We start from the raw sequence: 23695 nt of genomic DNA, 5'->3' as shown, positions 1-23695 counted from the left end.
CGAGACTGGGGGAGGGGTGTCCGCCATTTCTGAGGCCTGACTAGGTAAACAAAGCAGCTGGGTAGCTCGAACTGGGTGGACCCCACTGCAGCTCAACAAGGCCTGCCTGCCTCTGTAGACTCCACCTCTGGGGGCAGGGCGTAGCTGAACAAAAGGCAGCAGAAACTCCTGCAGACTTAAATGTCCCTGTCTGACAGCTTTGAAGAGAGCAGTGGTTCTCCCTGCATGGAGTTTGAGATCTGAGAATGGACAGACTGCTTGCTAAAGTGGGTCCCTGACCCCCGAGTAGCCTAAACTCAATCAAAACCGCTCAACTACATGGAAACTGAATAACCTGCTCCTGAATGACTACTGAGTACATAATGAAATGAAGGCAGAAATAAAGATGTTCTTTGAAACCAATAAGAACAAAGATACAACATACCAGAATCTCTGGGACACATTTAAAGCAGGGTGTAGAGAGAAATTTATAGCACTAAATGCCCACAAGAGAAAGCAGGAAAGATCTAAAACTGACACCCTAACATCACAATTAAAAGAACTAGAGAAGCAAGAGCAAACGCATACAAAAGCTAGCAAAAGGCAAGAAATAACTAAGATCAGATCAGAACTGAAGGAGATAGAGACACAAAAAACCCTTCAAAAAAATCAATGAATCCAGGAGCTGGTTTTTTCAAAAGATCAACAAAATTGATAGACCGCTAGCAAGACTAATAAAGAAGAAAAGAGAGAAGAATCAAATAGATGCAATAAAAAATGATAAAGGGGATATCACCACTGACGCCACAGAAATACAAACTACCATCAGAGAATTCTATAAACACCTCTACGCAAAAAAAATTGGAAAACCTAGAAGAAATGGATAATTTCCTGGACACTTATCTCCCAAGACTAAACCAGGAAGAAGTTGAATCCTTGAATAGACCAATAGCAGGCTCTGAAATTGAGGCAATAATTAATAGCCTACAGCCAAAAAAAGTCCAGGACCAGATGAATTCACAGCTGAATTCTACCAGAGGTACAAGGAGGAGCTGGTACCATTCCTTCTGAAACAATTCCAATCGATAGAAAAAGAGGGAATCCTCCCTACTCATTTTACAAGGCAAACATCATCCTGATACCAAAGCCTGACAGAGATACAACAAAAAAAGAGAATTTTAGACCAATATCTCTGATGAACATCGATGCAAAAATCTTCAATAAAATACTGGCACACCGAATCCAGCAGCACATCAAAAAGTTTATCCACCATGATCAAGTTGGCTTCATCCCTGGGATGCAAGGCTGGTTCAACATATACAAATCAATAAATGTAATCCAGCATATAAACAGAACCAAAGACAAAGGCCACATGATTATCTCAATAGATGCAGAAAAGGCCTTTGACAAAATTCAACAGCCCTTCAGACTAAAAACTCTGAATAAGTTCGATATTGATGGAACATATCTCAAAATAATAAGAGCTATTTATGACAAACCCACAGCCAATATCATACTGAATGGACAAAAACTGGAAACATTCCCTTTGAGAACTAACACAAGACAGGGATGCCCTCTCTTACCACTCCTATTCAACACAGTGTTGGAAGTTCTGGCTACGGCAATCAGGCAAGAGAAAGAAACAAAGCATATTCAGTTAGGAAAAGAAGAAGTCAAATTGTCCCTGTTTGCAGATGACATGATTGTATATTTAGAAAACCCCATCGTCTCAGCCCAAAATCTCCTTAAGCTGATAAGAAACTTCAGCAAAGTCTCAGGATACAAAATCAATGTGCAAAAATCACAATAATTCTCATACACCAGTAACAGACAAACAGAGAGGCAAATCATGAGTGAACTCCCATTCACAATAGCTTCAAAGAGAATAAAATACCTAGGAATCCAACTTATAAGGGATGTAAAGGACCTCTTCAAGGAGAACTACAAACCACTGCTCAGTGAAATAAAAGAGGACACAAACAAATGGAAGAACATTCCATGCTCATGGATAGGAAGAATCAATATTGTGAAAATGGCCATACTGCCCAAGGTAATTTATAGATTCAATGCCATCCCCATCAAGCTACCAATGAGTTTCTTCACAGAATTGGAAAAAACTGCTTTAAAGTTCATATGGAACCAAAAAAGAGCCCGCATCTCCAAGACAATCCTAAGCCAAAAGAACAAAGCTGGAGGCATCATGCTACCTGACTTCAAACTATGCTACAAGGCTACAGTAACCAAAACAGCATGGTACTGGTGCCAAAACAGAGAGATAGACCAACGGAAAAAAACAGAGCCCTCAGAAATAATACCACACATCTTCAGCCGTCTGATCTTTGACAAACCTGACAAAAACAAGAAATGGGGAAAGGATTCCCTATTTAATAAATAGTGCTAGGAAAATTGGCTAGCCATAAGTAGAAAGCTGAAACTGAATCCTTTCCTTACTCCTTATACAAAAATTAATTCAAGATGGATTAGAGACTTAAATGTTAGACCTAAAACCATAAAAACCCTAGAAGAAAACCTAGTCAATATCATTCAGAACATAGGTATGGGCAAAGACATCATGACTAAAACACCAAAAGCAATGGCAACAGAAGCCAAAATAGACAAATGAGATCTAATTAAACTAAAGAACTTCTGCACAGTAAAATAAACTATCATCAGAGTGAACAGGCAACCTACAGAATGGGAGAAAATTTTTGCAATCTACTCATCTGACAAAGGGCTAATATCCAGAATCTTCAAAGAACTTCAACAAATTTACAAGAAAAAATCAAACAGCCCCATCAAAAAGCGGCAAAGGATGTGAACAGACACTTCTCAAAAGAAGTCATTTATGCAGCCAACAGACACATGAAAAAATGCTTATCATCACTGGACCTCAGATAAATGCAAATCTAAACCACAATGAGATACCATTTCACACTGGTTAGAATGGCGTTCATTAAAAAGCCGGGAAACAACAGGTGCTGGAGAGAATGTGGAGAAATAGGAACACTTTTACACTGTAGGTGGGACTGTAAACTAGTTCAACCATTGTGGAAGACAGTGTGGTGATTCCTTAAGGATCTAAAACTAGAAATACCATTTGACCCAGTGATCCCATTACTGGGTATGTACCCAAAGGATTATAAATCATGCTACTATGAAGACAACATGCACCTGTATGTCTATTGCAGCACTATTCACAGTAGCAACGACTTGGAACCAACCCAAATGTCCATCAGTGATAGACTGGATTAGGAGAATGTGGCACATATACACCATGGAATACTATGCAGCCATAAGAAGGATGAGTTCATGTCTTTTATAGGGACATGGATGAAGCTGGAAACCATCGTTCTCAGTAAACTATCGTGAGGACAGAAAACCAAACACCGCATATTCTCAGTCATAGGGGACTTGAACAATGAGAACACTTCGACACAGGAAGGGGAACATCACACACTGGGGCCTCTCATGGGGTTGGGGGAGGTGAGAGGGATAGCATTAGGAGAAATACCTAATGTAAATGATGAGTTAATAGGTGCAGCACACCAACATGGGTAACAAACATTGTGCATGTGTACCCTAGAACTTAAAGTATAATAAAAAATAAATAAATCAATTAATTAATAAACTAACCATAAAAAAACTAGACCTAGATCCTTCATATGTGCAGTTCATAGTAGGGTTTGTGTTCCTATGAGAATCTAATGCTGCTGCTGATCTGACAAGAGGGAGAGCTCAGGCAGTAATGTGAATGATGGGGAGCAGTTGAAAATACAGATGAATCTTCACTCACTTGCCCACTGCTCACCTACTGCTGTTTGGCCCAGTTTCCAACAGGCTACAGACCACTACTGGTCATGGCCTCGGGGCTGGGGACCCCGATCTAGATTATTTTACTGACCAATTTGCCTGACCTTAGAGGAGAGTTAATTTTAATTTGGCTCCATAACCAGTAGGAGTGACACTTATAACCCTAGAAATCTGAGACTTTTAAAAAATCTTATCATTGATTGCTCTCACTCTCATCATTAACTGCTTTCACTCTCAAGCAAGAGACCAAGAGATCACCAGTATGGTTTGCAGGGGTGTATAGCCTCTGCAACCATGGTCTAAAAATGTATTTTAATCATAGGGAAGATAGCATGGGTGTGCCAAAGTTTTGTCAGAACCCAAATACAACCCAGTTGAAAAAGAAGGGCTTGGGTGTTCCCTTCTCATTCTCCCACTTTGCTTGTCCTCCTTGAGCAAAACCTCTTCTGTTATGACACTCTAAAGGAGGGGTTTTACAGTGACACAGTCCACAAGGTACCACTAAGTTAGTTTAACAAGATTACCTCTTTCATCATGCAGGCAAATAATCCATGCCATTAAGTTCTCCTAGATCACACAGGAAAGCAATCCCAAAGGGGCTCTCCATTCCTTTTATTTAAACCACGAGTCTCAATCCCTTGCTGGGTCATAGCCTGTCTGTCATTGCCTGGTACCTCTTTAGAACTAAGAGCAAATAAATTAGCTTTAGAATTGGTGCAAATTAGCTCGCAGGTTCTCTGAAAACTTTCAGTCTCATCTGCAGGGGACAATAGCAGTGGCCACGGAATTTCTTCTCTAGCTTTCTCAGAGGCCCTCTGTTGGATCTCTAATTTGACCCACCAGGCATCTTTGCCTGAGAGTCTAGGGCTAAGGAAAAGGGCCACTGGTGTCCCTCAGAACCAAAAAGCTTATGTAAACAATCTGCTAGCACTCTCTGAGAGTGCCCCATGGTGTTGGACAGCACTTTCTAAGACCTACTGATAGGGCTGGCAGAGTGCACCACGGGACAGTCGACTCTTGCAAATGATCCACTAGTACCCCCCAAGAGATCTCAACTCTAGCATCTCCCACAAATTCCCTGGGGATCTGCATGCTTTTTGCTTTTCCAGAAAGGCATTGTGCTTAATTGACCACCCTGCTCACAGCCATTTGTCACCAAGGGAGCTGCCAAGTGTGAAGATGGTCAATTAAGATAGCAAGCCAAATTGAAGTTAACAATTAAGCCTTTATTCACTTACTGCAACAACATAAGCAAGAGTCTAAACATGGAAGGTCACTGACTCCATCAATATTACATTTTCCCCACAAAATAACATTGGGCAAGGGTAGGATGTATCGGCATAGATGGGAGGGTAACTTCTCACTGTATGTACAGCCATGTGTACCATATCATAGACCATATATATTCATCCACACATAGATACACATAATTATGTACCATAATTGATATTATACTATTGTTTCTGGTATATATATATATACACGTATAACTCTGTGTGTGTATATATATATGTTCATATATGTGTGTGTATATATATATGTTCATATATGTGTGTGTATATATATATGTTCATATATGTGTGTGTATATATATATGTTCATTCAACCAATCTCCTGTGCTTAAAAATCTCAATGGTTTTGAATACTTTGCAATTACAAATAATGCTGTAATGAATGACCTTGAGCATATGCATTTTCATTGTTTGGTCTATGATTATGTATTAACCTAAAGTATAAATAACTTAAGGAAAGTAGAGACTAATATAAAACATATTTAATATCTAGGAATATTTATGAAATAATAATATGTCTTCAACACACATTGAAAGTTTTCTCACCATTTTCATGTCAGATCTAGCATTAAGGTAGTTTACTTATAACTTTATAAGATGAAAGAAAATGTTGCTTCCACTTGTTATAAATTTGAACTCTAGGATTTCATAGTAGATTTGTTTTTTTAGTAAGGGGCTAAATTTCTCTCTTAACATAGTGCATGGTGAAGAATCAAGTGAAAATCCTATGCTTAAACATCAAGATGCAGTGTCAAAAATCCAAGTGCAATTAGAGAAACAAGAAACTTCTGAAGGAGAAGGACATAGCAGTAAGTATAATGATGATAGCTATTTTATATTATTTTAAATTAATCTCAAAAGAACGTTTTTCTTTGGTTCATACTTATGTATTTGAGTACATATATTTATAGATAATTTATACTCTAAAGTGTAAATACTCTAACATAACTCAAGAACAAAAACAAAGATAATGATATGTTTTGGTTAGAATTTCTTGTCATAATATTATTACACAACTTAGTTTATGCTCTCAGTATCCATCTCAGGACAATAACAGGCCAATAATTGTCTCATAAAAGATGGGTACCTTTCATCTGCTGCTGGCCATTTATGGGCACCTCTGATCTGTAGTAGTCCCAGTCGGTAGGCAGAGGTATTGCTGAGATCTGTAACTGAAGCAGCAAATGGAAATCAGAGAGGTATAAGGGCAGCTAAGGTGGCCAGTAGAAGGATTTCCAGGGTATCATGTTGGTCAAGGCCCCATTCAAAGGTAGTGGTTTTTATGGCAACCTGATAGAGGATGCTGTCTGATCTCTGTGGCTTGAATGTGAGCATGGTGGCAGATGAATGGTCCCTCCTATTGCTCACATTATTTTTACTATTTGAGTCAGAGCTGGCCGAAGGCATGACAATCATCGTCTCTGGAATGGAACACCATAGCCTTTACAGATTACACCCAGGAATTTCACTTGGGTTTTAGGTCCTTGTGCCTTGTCCAATGATAATGGCACAGTACATGCTGCAGGTGGGTGAACAGAGCATCTGGTTCCTTTTGGGTAGTGTCCTTGTCTGAGCCCACTAGGATGATTTCATAAACAGTGTGGAAGGTTAATGCTTCTTCCAGGAGTGGAACTTTGTCCAGGTCATAACCTATACATTGATTACAAATAGTTGGGGAATTTTGGAAGCCTTGTGGAAAGATATTAGTGGTTTATTGTAACCTATCCTACATAATTCTAACTAATCCTGATCATCTTAATGGAGAGGAATGCTGAAAGGACATTTGCTATGTCTACTGGTACATACCAAGTTCCTTCATCCCGAACAGCCTCTGACTGTCACAATGTCAGGTTACCACTGGTGCCAACAATGTCAGGTTACCACTGGTGCCAAAGGTAGCACTTACGCTTTTTAGAACCCTTATCAGTACAGGGTTTAGGCACCTGAAGTCTTTCACATAGGCCAGATGGGTCTATTGAATGCAGAAATAGTGTACAGATAATTGACTTCTTAAAGCTCAGCAATGGGGGAAATTATTCCCTTTTTTTATCCCCAGAGTATTAATACTGGTTTGGTAGACATTGGTACTAGGTGCCAGTAGTTTGGTAGGTCATGATCTTCCACATATCCCACAAAATACCTGGACTGCTGCAAATCCCATCAGGAGGTGGGTGTAAATGCTAGAGTTGTTCATATAGAAAATATATTTAACCAGTAATATATTCAGTAGTAGAGGCCATGACAATAGGGATTTATAGTGACCCAAAGGGATCTACCCCATAGTTGGTTTAGAAAGAGGTCTTGTTTGTGGTGACCTCAGATTAAAAACTAGAAAGAATTATTTGTTTCCTCCTCATCCTCATGTCAGGGAATGTGAGGATCACAGTAATTTGTTGACCAGTATCCAAAAGGCCCAAGAAATGTCATTTTTTCCCACCCCCACTTCAAACTTTGTCCTAAGTGTAGGTCCTCAGTTCCCCACTGGGGATATAGGGACCTTGTACTAACCCCTAGTCATGCTCATTTGTGAAAGATGAGAGATCTGGGTAAAAGTAGGAAGGATCTGTATGTTAGACCCCCACAATGTATCACTCTAAATTTGATAAGGTTACTTCCTTCATCAAGGAAGCAAACTACTCAAGTTTCAAGATTCACTGAGAAGGTTAGAGAAAATAACACTCATACTGTTCATAGTGGACATCACCATATGGACCTTAGTGCCTGGTGGGACCACCGTGGCTCACTGTCTGTTGGAGGGTCCATCAATCATACTCCTTTGAGACCCTGTTGTTTTGTGACTAATCTGTTAGATCTCCTCTAGAAGGCCATTGCCTGGATTGAGCAGATTGCCATTTTTATGGCACTCTTTCCATTGGCCAGTGTTTGCTATCTGGGCAGCAGCCATGTTTTCCATGCTCAAAATTTGCCAGTTAATATCTGGACTATATCTGATCCACATGACCTTAGGAGGAGGTTTGATAACCAGCAGAATTGAAACGAGTGAATCTAGAAATCTGAGTCTGGTCAACAATCTTATCATCTGTTGTTTTCACTCTCACTATGCAACCAAAGGACTATCAGGGTGGCTGGCCAGGATACTGTAAAAAGCCCTTTGTTGGTCTTCTAATTTGAACCATTGAGGGAGCTTGGTTAGAAAACTGGGGGCTATATTCCCAGGCAAGATGGCCAAATAGGAACAGCTCCAGTCTGCAGCTCCCAGTGAGACCAATGCAGAAGGCAGGTGGTTTCTGCATTTCCAACTGAGGTACACAGTTCTTCTCATTGGGACTGGTTAGACAGTGGATGCAGCTCAAGGAGGGCGAGCAGAAGCAGGGTGGGGCATTGCCTCACCCAGGAAGTGCAAGGGGTCAGGGAACTCCTTCCCCTGGCCAAGGGAAGCCACGAGGGACTGTGCCATGAGGGACAGTGCCATCTGGCCCAGATACTATGCTTTTCCCACAGTCTTCACATTACGCAGACCAGGAGATTCCTTCGGGTGCCTACACCACCAGGGCCCTAGGTTTCAAGCACAAAACTGGGTGGCTGTTTGGGCAGACACTGAGCTAGTTGCAGGAGTTTTTTTCATATGACAGTGGCACATGGAATGCCAGTGAGACAGAACTTTGTTCACGCACCTGGAAAGGGGGCTGAAGCCAGGGAGCCAAGTGGTCTTCCTCAGTGGATCTCACCCTCACAGAGCCCAACAAGCTAAAATCCACTGGTTTAAAATTCTCGCAGCCAGCACGGCAGTCTGAAGTTGACGTGGGACACTCAAGCTTGGTGGGGCGGAGGGGCGTCACCATTACTGAGGCTTGAGTAGGTGGTTTTCCTCTCACAGTGTAAACAAAGCTGCTGGGAAATTCAAATTGGGTGCAGAACCCACCATAGTGCAGCAAAGCCGCTGTAGCCAGCCTGCTTCTCTAGATTCCTCCTCTCTGGGCAGGGCATCTCTGAAAGAAAGGCAGCAGACTCAGTCAGGGGCTTATAGATAAAACTCCCATCTCCCTGGGACAGAGCATCTGGGGGAAGGGGCGGCTGTGGGTGCAGCTTCAGCAAACTTAAATGTACCTGACTGCTGGCTCTGAAGAGAGCAGCAGATCTCCCAGCACAGTGCTCGAACTCTGCTAAGGGATAGACTGCCTCCTCAAATGGGTACCTGACCCCCATGCCTCCTGATTGGCAGACACCTCCCAGCAGGGGTCGACAGACACCTCATATAGGAGAGTTCCAGTTGGCATCTGGCCGGTGCCACTCTGGGACAAAGCTTCCAGAGGAAGGAGCAGGGAGCAATCTTTGCTGTTCTGTAGCCTCTGCTGGTGATACCCAGGAAAACAGGGTCTGGAGTGGATCTCTAACAAACTCCAGCAGACCTGCAGAAGAGGGGCCGGACTGTTAGAAGGAAAACTAACAAACAGAAAGCAATAGTATCAACATCAACAAAAAGGAAACCCATGCAAACACCCCATCCGAAGATCACTAACATCAAAGACCAAAGGTAGATAAATCCATGAAGATGAGGAAAAACCAGTGCAAAAAGGCTGAAAATTCCAAAAGCCAAAATGTCTCTTCTCCTCCAAAGGATCACAACTCCTCGCCAGCAAGGGAACAAAACAGGAAAGAGAATGAGTTTGACAAATTGACAGAAGTAGACTTCAGGAGGTGGATAATAATGAACTCCTCTGAGCTAAGGGAGCATGTTCTAACCCAATGTAAGGAATCTAAGAACCTTGGTAAAAGGTCAAAGGAACTGCTAACTAGAATAACCAGTTTAGAGAAGAACATAAATGACCTGATGGAACTGAAAAACAGAGCACGAGAACTTTGTGAAGCATACACAAGTATCAATAGATGAATCGATCAAGCAGAAGAAAGGATATCAGAGATTGAAGATCAACTTAATGAAATAAAGTGTGAAGACAAGATTAAACAGGATGAAAAGGAAATAACAGCCTCCAAGAAATATGGGAGTATGTGAAAAGATCAAACTTGCGATTCATTGGTGTACCTGAAAGAGATGGGGAGAATGGAACCAAGTTGGAAAACACCCTTCAGGATATTATCCAGGAGAACTTACCCAAAATAGCAAGACAGGTCAACTTTCAAATTCAGGAAATACAGAGAACACCACAGAGATACTCCCCAAGTAGAGCAACCACAAGACATATAATCATCAGATGTACCAAGGTTGAAATGAAGGAAAAAATGTTAAGGGCAGCTAGAGAGAAAGGTCAGGTTACCTACAAAGGGAAGCCCATTAGACTAACAGCAGATATCTCTGCAGAAACCCTACAAGCCAGAAGGGAGTGGGGGCCAATATTCAACATTCTTAAAGAATTTTCAACCCAGAATTTCATATTCAGCCAAACCAAGCTAAACTCATAAGCAAAGGAGAAACAAAATCCTTTACAGACAAGCAAATGCTGAGAGAGATTTTGTCACCACCAGGCCTGCCTTACAAGAGTTCCTGAAGGAAGCACTAAATATGAAGGAAAGGAAAAACTGGTAGCAGCCACTACAAAAACATACCAAAATATTAAGGCCAATGACACTGTGAAGAAACTGCCTCAACTAATGTGCAAAATAGCCAGCTAACATCATGATGACAGGATCGAATTCACACATAACAATATTAACCTTAAATGTAAATGAGAAAATGCCCCAGTTAAAAGACACAGACTGGCAGATTGGATAAAGTGTCAATACCCATTGGTGTGCTATATTCAGGAGACCCATTTCACATGCAAAGACATACATAGCCTCAAAATAATGGGATGGAGGAATATTTACCAAGCAAATGGAAAGCAAAAAAAACCCAGAGGTTGCAATCCTAGTCTCTGATAAAACAAACTTAAAACCAACAAAGATCAAAAAAGACAAAGAAGGGCATTACATAATGGTGAAGGGATCAATGCAACAAGAAGAGCTAACTGTCCTAAATATATATGCACCCAATACAGGAGCACCCAGATTAATAAAGAAAGTTCTTAGAAACCTACAAAGAGACTTAGACTCCCACGCAATAATAGTTGGAGACTTTAACATCCCACTGTCAATATTAGACAGATCAATGAGACAGAAAATTAACAAGGATATTCAGGACTTGAACTCAGCTCTGCACCAAATGGACCTAATAGACATCTACAGAGCTCTCCACCCCAAATCAACAGAGTGTACACTCTTCTCTGCACCACATTGCACTTATTCTAAAATTGACCACATAATTGGAAGCAAATTATAACTCCTCAGCAAATGCAAAATAATGGAAATCATAACAATCTCTCAGACCACAGTGCAATCAAATTAAAACTCAGGATTAAGAAACACACTTAAACTCAGACAACTACATTGAAACTGAACAACCTGCTCCTGAATGACTACTGGGTAAATAATGAAATGAAGGCAGATAAATAAATTAGTTATTTGAAACCAATGAGAACAAAGACACAACAGACAAGAATCTCTGGAACATATTTAAAGCAGTGTGTACAGAGAAATTTATAGCACTAAATGCCCACATGAGAAAGTGGGAAAGATCTAAAATCGACACCCTAACATCACAAAAGAACTAGAGAAGCAAGAGCAAACAAATTCAAAAGCTAGCAGAAGACAAGAAATAACTAAGATCAGAGCAGGACTGAGGGAGATAGAGACACAAAAAAACCCTTCAAAAATCAATGAATTCAGGAGCTGTTTTTTTGAAAAAATTAACAAAATTAGCCAGACTAATAAAGAGGAAAAGAGAGAAGAATCAAATAGAAACAATAAAAAATGATAAAGGGGATATCACCCCGGATCCCACAAAAGTACAAATTACCATCAGAGAATACTATAAACACCTTTATGAAAATAAACTAGAAAATCTAGAAGAAATGGTTAAATTCTTGGACACATACACCTTCCCAAGACTAAACCAGGAAGAAGTCGAATCCCTGAATAGATCAATAAGAAGTTCTGAAATTGAAATAGTAATTAATAGCCTACCAACCCCCCCCCCCAAAAAAAAAGATGCCCAGGACCAGATGGATTCACAATCAAATTCTACCAGAGGTACAAAGAGGAGCTGGTACCATTCCATCTGAAACTATTCCAAACAATAGAGAAAGATGGAATTTTCCTTAACTCATTTTATGAGGCCAGCATCATCCCGATACCAAAACGTGGCAGAGACACAACAACAACAACAAAAATTCAGGCCAATATCCCTGATGAACATCGATGTGAAAATTCTCAATAAAATTCAGGCAAACAGAATCCAGCTGCACAGTAAAAAGCTTATCCACCACGATCAAGTCAGCTTCATCCCTGGGACACAAGGCTGGTTCAACATATGCAAATCAATAAATGTAATCCATCACATAAACAGAACCAATGACAAAAACCACATGATTATCTCAATAGATGCAGAAAAGGCCTTCGACAAAATTCAACAGCCCTTCATGCTAAAAACACTCAATAAACTAGGTAATGATGGAGTGTATCTCAAAATAATAAGAGCTATTTATGACAAACCCACAGCCAATATCATACTGAATGGGCAGCAGCTGGAAGCATTCCCTTTGAAAACCAGCACAACACAAGGATGCCCTTTCTCACCACTCCTATTCAACATAATATTGGAAGTTCTGGCCAGGGCAATTAGGCAAGAGAAAAAAATAAAAGGTATTCACATAGGATGAGAGGAAGTCAAATTGTCTCTGTTTGGAGATGACATGACTGTATATTTTGAAAGCTCCATTGTCTCAGCCCAAAAAGTTCTTAAGCTGATAAGCAATTTCAGCAAAGTCTCAGGATACAAAATCAATGTGTAAAAATCACAAGCATTCCTATACACCAATAATAGACAAACAGAACCAAATCATGAGTGAACTCCCATTCACAAATGCTACAAAGAAAATAAAATACCTAGGAATCCAACTTATAAGGGATGTGAAGGACCTCTTCAAGGAGAGCTACAAACCACTGCTCGACGAAATAAGAGAAGAGAAAAACCAGTGGATAAACATTCCATGCTCATGGATAGGAATAATCAATATCGTGAAAATGGCCATACTACCCAAAATAATTTATAGATTCAATGCTATTCCCATCAAGCTACCATTGACTTTCTTCACAGAATTGGAAAAAACTACTTTAAATTTCATATGAAACCAAAAAAAAGAGCCCGTATAGTCAAGACAATCCTCAGCAAAAAGAACAAAGTCAGGCATCACACTACCTGACTTAAAACTATACTACAAGGCTACAGTCACCAAAACAACATGGTACTGGTACCAAAATGGATATATAGACCAATGGAACAGAACAGAGGCCTTAAAAAAAATGTCACACATGTAGAACCATCTGATCTTTGACAAACCTGAAAAAAACCAAGCAACGGGGAAAGGAAAAATGGTGTTGGGAAAAGTGGCTAGCCATATGCAGAAAACTGAAACAGGATCCCTTTCTTATACCTTATACAAAAATTAACTCAAGATGGATTAAAGACTTAAACGTAAGACCTAAAACCATAAAAACCCTAGAAGAAAACCTAGGCAATACCATTCAGGACATAGGCATGGGCAAAGACTTCATGACTACAACACCAAAAGCGATTGCAATAAAAGCCAAAATTGACAAAAGAGATCTAATTAAACTAAAGAGCTTCTGCACAACAAAAGAAACTATCATCAGCATGAACAGGCAACCTATAGAATGGGAGAAAATTTTTGCAATGTATCCATCTGACAAAGGACTAATATCCAGAATCTACAAGGAACTTAAACAAATTTATAAGAAAAAACCAAGCAATCTAATCAAAAAGTGGGTGAAGGATATGAACAGACACTTTTCAAAAGAAGACATTTATGTGGCCAAGAAACATATGAAAAAAAGCTCATCACCACTGGTCATTAGAGAAATGCAAATCAAAACCACAATGAGATACCATCTCATGTCAATTAGAATGGTGATCATTAAAAAGTCTGGAAACAGCAGATGCTGGAGAGGATGTGGAGAAAATGCTTTTACACTGTTGGTAGGAGTATAAATTAGTTCAACCATTGTGGAAGATAGTGTGGCAATTCCTGAAGGATCTAGAACTAGAAATACAATTTGACCCAGCAATCCCATTACTGGGTATATACCCAAACGATTATAAATTATTATACTATAAAGACACATGCACATGTATGTTTATTGCAGCACTATTCACAATAGCAAAGACTTGGAACCAACCCAAATGCCCACCAATGATAGACTGGATAAAGAAAAAATGGCCCTGACTAGAGCAATTTTCTTTGGGGCTTGGGAATGAATTCAAGCAGGAATATACTAAAACAATATATCTATACTGTTATGCATTCAGTAGTGGGGCCATAACAATGGAGGTTTTAGTGGTCCAGAGTGACCCGTGCATACTTGTGTTTGGGTAAGAGTGCTAGTGAAGTTGGCTTCATGCCCCAAGCCAAAGAGGATTGTCTGTTTCTCCTTTGTATTAGGTTCCTAGTGCTACCATAACAAATTACCACAAACTAGGCAGCTTAACCAATGAAAATTTACTGTCTCAGAGTTCTTAAGGCTAGTAGTACAACATAAGGTATCAGCAGGGTTGGTTCTTTTTGAGGGACTGTCAGTGAGAATCTGTTAAATGCCTCTATTCTAATTTCTGGTAGTTCATTGGCAACATTTAGTGTTCCTTGGCTTGGAGATGCATCACTCTGGTCTCTGCTTTCATCCCCACATGACTTTTTCTCAGTATAATTGTCTCTTACCTAAATATCCTATTTTTGTAAGGATATTATTCATATTGGACTAAAGCCTATTGTTATGATCTCATTTTTACTTGATTACTTTTGTAAAGACTCTATTTCCAAACAAAATCATGTTCTGAGGCACTAGGGTTTAGGAATTCTACAAATTTGGGGAAGATAGTGGGGACAATTCAACTTATAACAGGCTACTCTCTGATTCTAAATAGTCATGTTCTTCCCACATGCAAAATACATTCACCCCATCACAACATCTCCAAAAGTTCAACGCTATTTCCAAAATCTTCTCTAAGCATCATCAACTCAAAGTTCCAAACTTCATCGTTTAAATCATTTAGATAATTATGGGAGAGACTTGAGATATGATTCATCTTGTGCAGAAGTCCTATTCGTTTGTGAACCTGTAAAACCAGACATTGCATTATCTTCTTCCAAAATGCAGTGGTGGAGCAGGCATAGGACAGACATTTTCGTTCCTAAAGGGAAAAATTGGAAGAAATGAAAGGGATCACAAGTCCCAAACAAATTCAGAATCTGGCAGGGTAAATTTCTTTAGATTTTCAGACTCGAAAGTAGTCCTCTTGGTTCAATGCCCTGTCCTCTGGGCCTAGTGGGGTATGGCCCTGCCTCCTTTGATGTAGGTGGTGACCCACGTCTTCAAACAGAAGGGGCAACAGTCCACCCCTCTGGCCTGTGTCTTCTGGGCTCTTGGTGACAGTAGAAGCCCCACTGGTATTGGGACCATCCTTAGGATCATTGTTGCTTTCTCTTGAAGGATAACACAATTGCAGCAGAATAGTTTATTGACCTGTTCCCTGTCTATAGAATCTTAGCAATCTGAAAGTCAACTTCTATTTCATCCTTTCTCTATCTCCTTCAGTTCAAGTTGTCAGGATTTCTGCTGAGATGGTTGATTAGATCCACAATTCACGTATCTCATCTATTTAGCAAATAGTTGTGCAGTCATATCCTTGGTGTTCTTTCCACAATGTGCTTTCTTATTTTTTTTCAATACTGATAGGCTGAAGATTTTCTGAATTTTATGATCTGTTTTCATTTTGCTTAACAATTCCTTATTTGATTTATCCATTTCCCTCTTGCATCTTACTATAACAGAAAAGAGAAACCAAGATGTGCCTTAAACACTTTACCTAGAATTTTCTCAGATAAATATCCAAGTTCATTGCTTACAAATTTTACTTTCCACCCAACAGACAGGATTCAGACAAGCTCTTTGCAATTTTATAACAAAGATCACCTTTCCTCCAGTTTCCAATATGTTCTTCATTTCCATCTGAGGCCTCACTAGAAGCACCTTTAACATTCATATTTCTGTTGACATTCTGTTCATGACAATATATGTGTATATCTAAGATGAGAGAAGCTTTCTCTATAGTTCTTCCCTTTTCTTTCTGAGCCTTCACCAGAATCACCTTTAATATGCATATTTCTACCAACAATCTCTTCAAGGTAATCTAAGTTTTTTTTTTCATACACCTCAAAACTCTTGCATCCTCTACCCATTACCCAATTCCAAAGTCATTTACACATTTTAAAATATTTGTTACAGCAGTGATCCACTTCCCAGTGGTAGGGCTACCATTACAAACTACCCACAAATTGGGTGGCTTCGACAACAAAAAATTATACTCAGCGGGCTAGAAGTCTGGGACCAAGGTGTTGAAAAGGTTGGTTCCTTCTGAGAACTAGAGGGAAAATCAATTCCATGCCTCTGCCCGAGCTCCTTGTGGGTTGCTATTTTTGACATTCCTTGGCTTCTATATGCATCAGCCCAATCTCTGCCTTCAATTTCGCATGTCATTTTCCCAGTGTGTGTGGGTGCTCTAATTTTCTGTTTTTATAAGGACAACATTTACATTGAATTAAGGCCCACTCTAATGACCGCATTTTCATTTGTCTCTGTAAAGTTCCTATTTCCAAATAAGATCACATTCTGTGATACTGAGGGTTAGGATTTCAACTTATCTGTTTCAGAGGGGCACAATTCAACCCATAACCCTCCCATCATAGTGTTAGGGATTACGGAGATCACAGTTAGTTGTGCACCAAATCCAAAAGGCCCAAGAAATGCAGTGCTCCTCTATATCCCTATTGAACTTTTACTTTATATACAACATAAAAGAAAAGAACAACCACCGTTCTTCATAGGGACATAGGGACCTTGGCCTAATCCTTAGTCTTGTTTAGTTTTGAAAGCTGAGACATCAGTTAAGAGTTGAATGAGAGTCTCCAGTTCTCCTCCAGCTTCACTGAGAGGAGCAGAAGGAATAGTGCTTTATTAATCAGGATCCATTACTTTGTAGACCCTAGCAGACCACCCTCTAGGGCACCATGGCTCACTACCTTGCCATGAGTTCCTTGATGGGAGAGCCCATCAATTTCCTCTTTGAGAACCCACACATAAGTAACCAGAACCAGCGATCTTGTGAAAGTGCTTACCCAGATGGTCCTGGAGAGAGCATGTGATTACCAGTTTTACATCACTCTTTCTGCCAGCCAGTTGTTGCTATCCGTGCAGCAGCTCCTTTTTCAATTCTGATGATTTGTCATCAGTGAATATCTGGATTGTGTCACAGACTGATCAGCATGGCCTTATGAGGAGGTTTAATTGAGTTCAATAACCAGTAGGAGTAAAACGAATGAACCTAAAAAACTGAGTCTCGTTAACAGTCTCATCTACCACCAGGGTGGCTCACAGGGAAGCTGTATACATTGGAAGAATAGTCCAACTATGTTTTTTAAAGTCAAGGAACTTATTGTGTTGGACCAAATCTTTCTAAGCTCAAGTAATATCCAGCTGAGAATGTAGATGGTTTTGGATGCTTGCAGGCTTTCATCCCAGTCCTCTCTTCCTCCTCCTCTTTAGGCAAAGTGGCTGCTAATAGTATACTCTGAAAGTGGGGATCTATAATGATACACCCCACAAGATGACACTCTCACTAAGTTTTCCTTCTACATCATGGAGGTGAAAAACCCAAGTCTCTAAGATCACTTCAGATAGATGGGTGAAGTAACTCCAAAGGGTTCTACATTCTTTTGCATTTTAGGCATGAGTCTCAATAATTTGCTGCATCACAGGCTGTCTTTCAGTGTCAGAGACATGCTTAGAGCTAACACTGGTAACTGGGTGCAGCTCAGCAACTCAGGGTCTCTGATGACTTTTATTGCCATTGCCTCTCAGATTGTATTACTAGGTAGGGATTGCTTCCCCAGCTTTCCTAGAGTTCCTCTTTGGGATTTATAATTTAACCCACCAAGCAAGCTCAGCCAGGGAATTGGAAGCTAAAGGGAAGGATCATTAGTTCTCCCTGAGACCTGAAAAGCTTATATAAACAATAAGTTCTATTGTTTATAAAACAAGTTCTATTGTTTATATAAACAATCAGTTCTCCCTGAGACCTGAAAAGCTTATATAAATAATTAAGCCTTTTTTCAGATACTGTGATAATATAAGCAAGAGTCTACGCAGGAAAGGGCCCAGCTTTAGCAGAATTCCACTTTTCCCCATTAAAGGAACCAGGTGAGTGGCAGATGTTTCATTTAAAAATGGGGGGATCATTTCATTGCCACGGGAACCCCAAATAAAAAGCTCTTGTGGCATGTGGAGAAGACCAGGCGTGGAAAAGTACTGAACACTGTCAGAAGAAAGTTGTCTTCAAGGCTCCCCAGTAAGGTCATCTAAGCAGAGTCCCCTGAATAATACAGTGCCTTAGTTGAACTCTCTACTCCCTCACAAGAAGGACTCCAAATGGAGTGTTCCTGAGCTAGGTGTGCAGAGATGAGTAAGAGCATGGTTGGTCTGGAGAGATCTGAACCCATACCTGCACATCCGTACAGAGACCACAGTGCACTGGCTCTATGTTATATCCCGTGTGGGGTGGAAAGCTGTCTTCCAGGATAACTGCCAGATAATACCTTTGTACTTGTCTATGGGTGTGCCTGAAATATCACACACAAGATTTTAACTTGAACCCATATTCCTTAGAATACACATATATATTTATGTGTATATATCTACTTACATGTACATACACATGTTTATGTGTATATATTTATACATAAACATGCACGGGCACATATGCATGCATGTGTACATGAATATACATATTTTAGAAATCATGAGATCTCTTGGACACCTTTAATTTTAGTGTCTCAGGGCTTATTCTTGACTTCCTTCATTTTGTATGTGTGTGTCCTTTCTTTTGTATTTTGAATCCTGACTCTCAAAGCACCAACCGATTTATGCATTTGCTCTATCCTGTAATACTTTGAAACTTACAGAATTGCTTAGCATATACTACTACAAAAACAAACATACTAAAAGAATTTCATGATTTGTTTGCAGTCTGCCCCCAACACTCTTGCCCAAGACTGAGGGTATGTTTCGAATGCTGTATTTATTAGTTACATGAATTAGTACTTGTTTTTTGTTCCATGTAGTAGGTTCATTTTATTAAGTTTCCTTTCAGTTTTAGTTCCTGCTTCTTATCCTTATTGAATTAATTTTATTTTTAGAATATTGCGTTCATGCATTTTGCATTGCTGTAAAGGAATACCTGAGGCTAGGTAATTTATAAAGAAAAGAGGCTTATTTGGCTTATGGTTATGCAGGCTGTACAAGCATGGTACCAACATCTGTTCAACATCTGATGAGGCTTCAGGAAGATTTTAGCTATGGTGGAAGGGAAGGGTATGTCACATGGCAAGAGAAGCAAGAGAGAGATGGGGGACATCCCAAAATCTTCATCAACAACCAGATCTTATGTGAACTCCTTACCATAGAGAGGGCACCAAGCCATTTGTGCAGGATCTGCCCCCATGACCCAAACACCTCCCACCAGGCAATACCTCCAACCTTAGAAATCACATTTCAACATGAGATTTGGAGGGGACACACATCCAAACCATATCAAATATGTAGAACATTATCCTATCTCCAAAAGTAAATATTATACAGAAGATATTCTTAGAAGAATATAATTTCTGCCACAGTCCTTCTCTTTGTGTTCCCTTCCTTTTTCCTACCCTGTTGTCTTGTAGATAACCAACTACAGTGTTTGCTTCCTTATTTTACCTGTGTCTCATTTTGAAAAGGTTAATATTTCTCTATTTCCATTTTTTTCTGATTGGTTATTTCTGACCCAAAAGTTACCATCCCAGATATCCTGTTTTTAAGATTATTTTTCACTTAACATTATCTTCTAGAAATCCCTCCATGTTAGTTTATAGAAACCTTTATTATTTTTACATAATATGTATAGTATTATGTATAGTGATATGTAGAGTATTTATAGCATATTATAATTTACAGTATATATCTTTGTTTATTGAGTCAATATATTATACTTGAATATTTAGGTGTGTTGAATATTTTGCAATTACAAATAATATGGTAATGAATAATGTGCATACAAATTTTTATTGTTTGGTCTATTACTATTATTAACCTACAGTGTAAATAACCCATGAATTCTGAAGACCAATAGAAAATATACTTGATGCCTTAGAATATTTATGATATAATGAGACAGCTTTTGTAACACCCATTAAAACTATTTTCATCATTTTAATGTCAGATTTCAATTATGGTGATTTACTTATAATTTTATAAAAATGAGAAAAAATATTGCTGTATACTTGTTATAAACTTCAAATATAGAGATTTCACAATAGATTTGTTTTTTCATTTTGCGGACTAAATACATCTCTTTATGTGGCTCATTTTGTAGTACCAGATAAAAATTCTATGTTTGTTCATCAAGATTCAGTGCCAAAACTCCAAATGCAAGAAAAGAAAAAAATAACTCCTGGAAGGGAAAGGCGTAATAGTAAGTGTAGTAATTATAGATAACTTTAAATTATTTTAAAATTGAACTTATCAGAAGATCTTTTTCTTTGATTCCTGAATGTGTATTTCAGCATATATTTTAAGGAAATTGTAGACTTTGCCTGAAGTATGAACACCTTAAGGTAAGTAGAGAGCAAAAATGAAAATGTTAACTTCATGTTGGAATTTCTGGTCATAATATTATTTCACAGCCATTGGACAAGCACTCAATATCTATCAAGGCCCAATAATTGGCCTACAGTATCTCAAAGAGTGTACCTTTCAGCTGACTCTGGGAGATTACAGTTTCCTGGAGATTATACCCAATGATCACTTATCACGTGTAGCGATGTTCTTTTCTAGCCTTCAGTCAACAAACTGAGAGGTTGTTGAGATCTGTAACTCAAACAGCAAGTGGGAATTACAGGAGCCAAGGAGAAGGATAGTCCTGAAGGCTTGTTGGTTAGCCCTAGGGCATTTTGTTGGTTGAGCGCCACACAAAGTTAAGGTCTTCATAGATGGGTGGCCATCCCAAGTTTCTTGTGTGGTGGGGAGTGTTAAAGTGTCCATGACCAACGATGATTGAGCTTCCTTTTCATTTTAGGGGATTGAGAGGACCAAAAGATAGGCAGTCATCTCCTCTGGAATGCAATGTGCTCCTTCCCAGATTACAACACAAGGATTTCACTTTAGTGCTAAGTTTTTGTATGTATTAATAGCCCAGCCAGTCTTTATTAGTTGGTGCCTGTGTCTGGACCCACCAGGAAAATGCTTTCAATATAGTAGAAAGCTAGTGTACCCTCCAAGAGCAGAAATTTTTCCAGGTTACGCCCTATCCATGGATGATAGATAGTTGGGGATTTTGGGTAGTCTTGTCGAGGGACATTAGTGATATATTGCAATCTACTCCACATAAGAATACACTGATCCTTATCATTGGTGTGGACAGGGATGCTGAAAAAGGAATTTTGTATATCAGTTGTTGTATACTAAGTTCTTTTCTCTCAGGCAGTAGCGTCTCTGACAGTCACAAAGTCAGGTACTGCCAGTACCAAGGCTGCACTGTGGCATTGAGCAGCCAATAATGCATTGAGGCTGTGTGCATCTGAGGTCATGTGCACAGGTCAGATGGAACTGTTTAATGGAGGATTAGTCCCACAGAAAACTTTGTCATCCTTAAGTACAGCAGTGAAGGCATTTATTTCCTTTTTTACCCCAAGCAATCAGTATTGTTTTTGAGAAACAACAGCACAAGGTAGTCGGGTAGGTTCATGGCCTTTCACATGCCCCACTAAAATGACCCTAACTGAGCAATTTTCTTCAGTGCTTGTGGGCAAAGGTGAGCAGGTGTTCACTTAGTGATATATTTATAACAAAATATATTGTGTAGTGTGCACTATAACAGTAGAATTTGTAATTGGCCAAAGAGACCCACCCAAAGTTGGGTCTAGATAAAGTCCCCATTGGTGGTGACCTCAGACTTCAAACTAGAGAGAATTATCAGTTTCCCCTTCATTCTGATGCTGGAGTATATATTCATAGTCACTTATATACCAGTATCCAAAGGCCCAAGAAATATAATTATCCACACCTTCCCATTTAACTCTGAACCGGGTCCCCACTGGGGATTTGGGACTTAGCCTAACCCCTGGTCTTGTTCATTGTTGGAAGATGAGAGTTCTCAGTAAAAATTAGAGGGGCTCATCAATTCATCTCCAAATTCACAGGGAAGGGTAGAGGGAGTAATATTTTATTAATCATAGAGTCCTCAATGTGCTGACCCTAGTAGGGCCCATCAACTTCATTGTTTAGTAGCCCGATCTAGAGATTGTCTCTACATGCATCATTCAGGAGAGGGCGCTTGATTGCCATTTTATTAGGTTGGTGCAAAAGCAATTGCGGTTTTTGCCATTGAATTACTTTTGCACCAAGCTAATACATCACTTTCCTGCTGGTCAGTCTTTTCTACCTCAGGAACTGCTGCTTTTCCCATGCCTGAAAATTTTTCAGTTCTGGATTTTGTCACAGAACATATGACCTGACCTTATGCAGGAGTTTCATTGAATTGGAATCTCAGCAAGAGTGGCATGAAAGAACCTAGAAATCTGAGTCTGGTCAACCACTCCTCTATTGTTCTTACTCTTGATTGTAGAACCAAAGGACTACCAGCGTTGTGATTCACAGGGCTGCTCTAGCCTCTGCAAGGGTGGGCCAAACATGATTTTAGTGGTAGGTTCATCATGGGTATGCCCAAGTGAAAAGAGCCCAAGCAATTACTAAGCTGAGGAATGAGAGGGTCTTGAAGTTGGCATCTCATATACCTCCTTTCTTTCTCCTCCTTGAGTGAAGCTTCTCTGTCCTGATACTCTGAAGGAGGGGATCTGTAGTGACTCATTCCACAAGGTACCACTTTTTCTCATTAAGTTTAAGAAGAGTACATAATGTTCTAAGGTGCCTTCGGTAGATAGGTAAAGTGATCTCAAAAGGTTCTACATTTTTAAAAAAATCCTTTACAATTTAACCATGAGTCTCAATACTTTGCTGGGACATAGGCTGTCTATCATTGCCTGGTAGCTGTTTAGAACTAACAGCAGTCCTTGGGTGCGAATTAGCTCACAGGTTCTCTGGAAGCTCTCAGCCCCATCTCCATATAATTATATACTGTAATTATACCATTGTTTGTGGTACATATATCTGTTCATTTGACCAATCTCCTATGTGTGAAAATCTTAATGGTTTTGAATACTTTGCAATTACAAATAATGCTATAATGAATGAGCTTATGCATGTGCATTTTCATTGTTTGACCTATGATTACATATTAAGCTAAAGTATAAATCCTCATGTATTATGTAAGTATTTTGATTATGTATTAAAGTGTAAACTTATGAATCCTGGAGACCAATATAAACTTTATTTGATGCTTCAGAATATTTATGAAATAATGGGTTAGCTTCCATAACAGCCATTAAAACTATTCTATTTTTGTGTCAGATATAGCATTATGGTAATTTACTTAT

General features: G+C 39.4%; 1 protein-coding gene across 1 annotated transcript in view; it reads left to right on the top strand.

Moving 5' to 3' along the window:
• CCDC7 (coiled-coil domain containing 7) overlaps positions 1 to 23695 on the top strand; it is a 447862-nt gene that overhangs the window by 260476 nt on the left and 163691 nt on the right. Inside the window, exons 26-27 of the mRNA XM_025396487.1 lie at positions 5780 to 5890; positions 20578 to 20676. Of these exons, the coding sequence (XP_025252272.1) occupies positions 5780 to 5890; positions 20578 to 20676 (210 nt within the window). The remainder of the gene's footprint in view (positions 1 to 5779; positions 5891 to 20577; positions 20677 to 23695) is intronic.

This window comes from Theropithecus gelada, chromosome 9 (assembly GCF_003255815.1).
Source record: "Theropithecus gelada isolate Dixy chromosome 9, Tgel_1.0, whole genome shotgun sequence".
Taxonomy (NCBI): Eukaryota; Metazoa; Chordata; class Mammalia; order Primates; family Cercopithecidae; genus Theropithecus; species Theropithecus gelada.
This window is presented reverse-complemented; position numbering and strand designations above follow the sequence as displayed.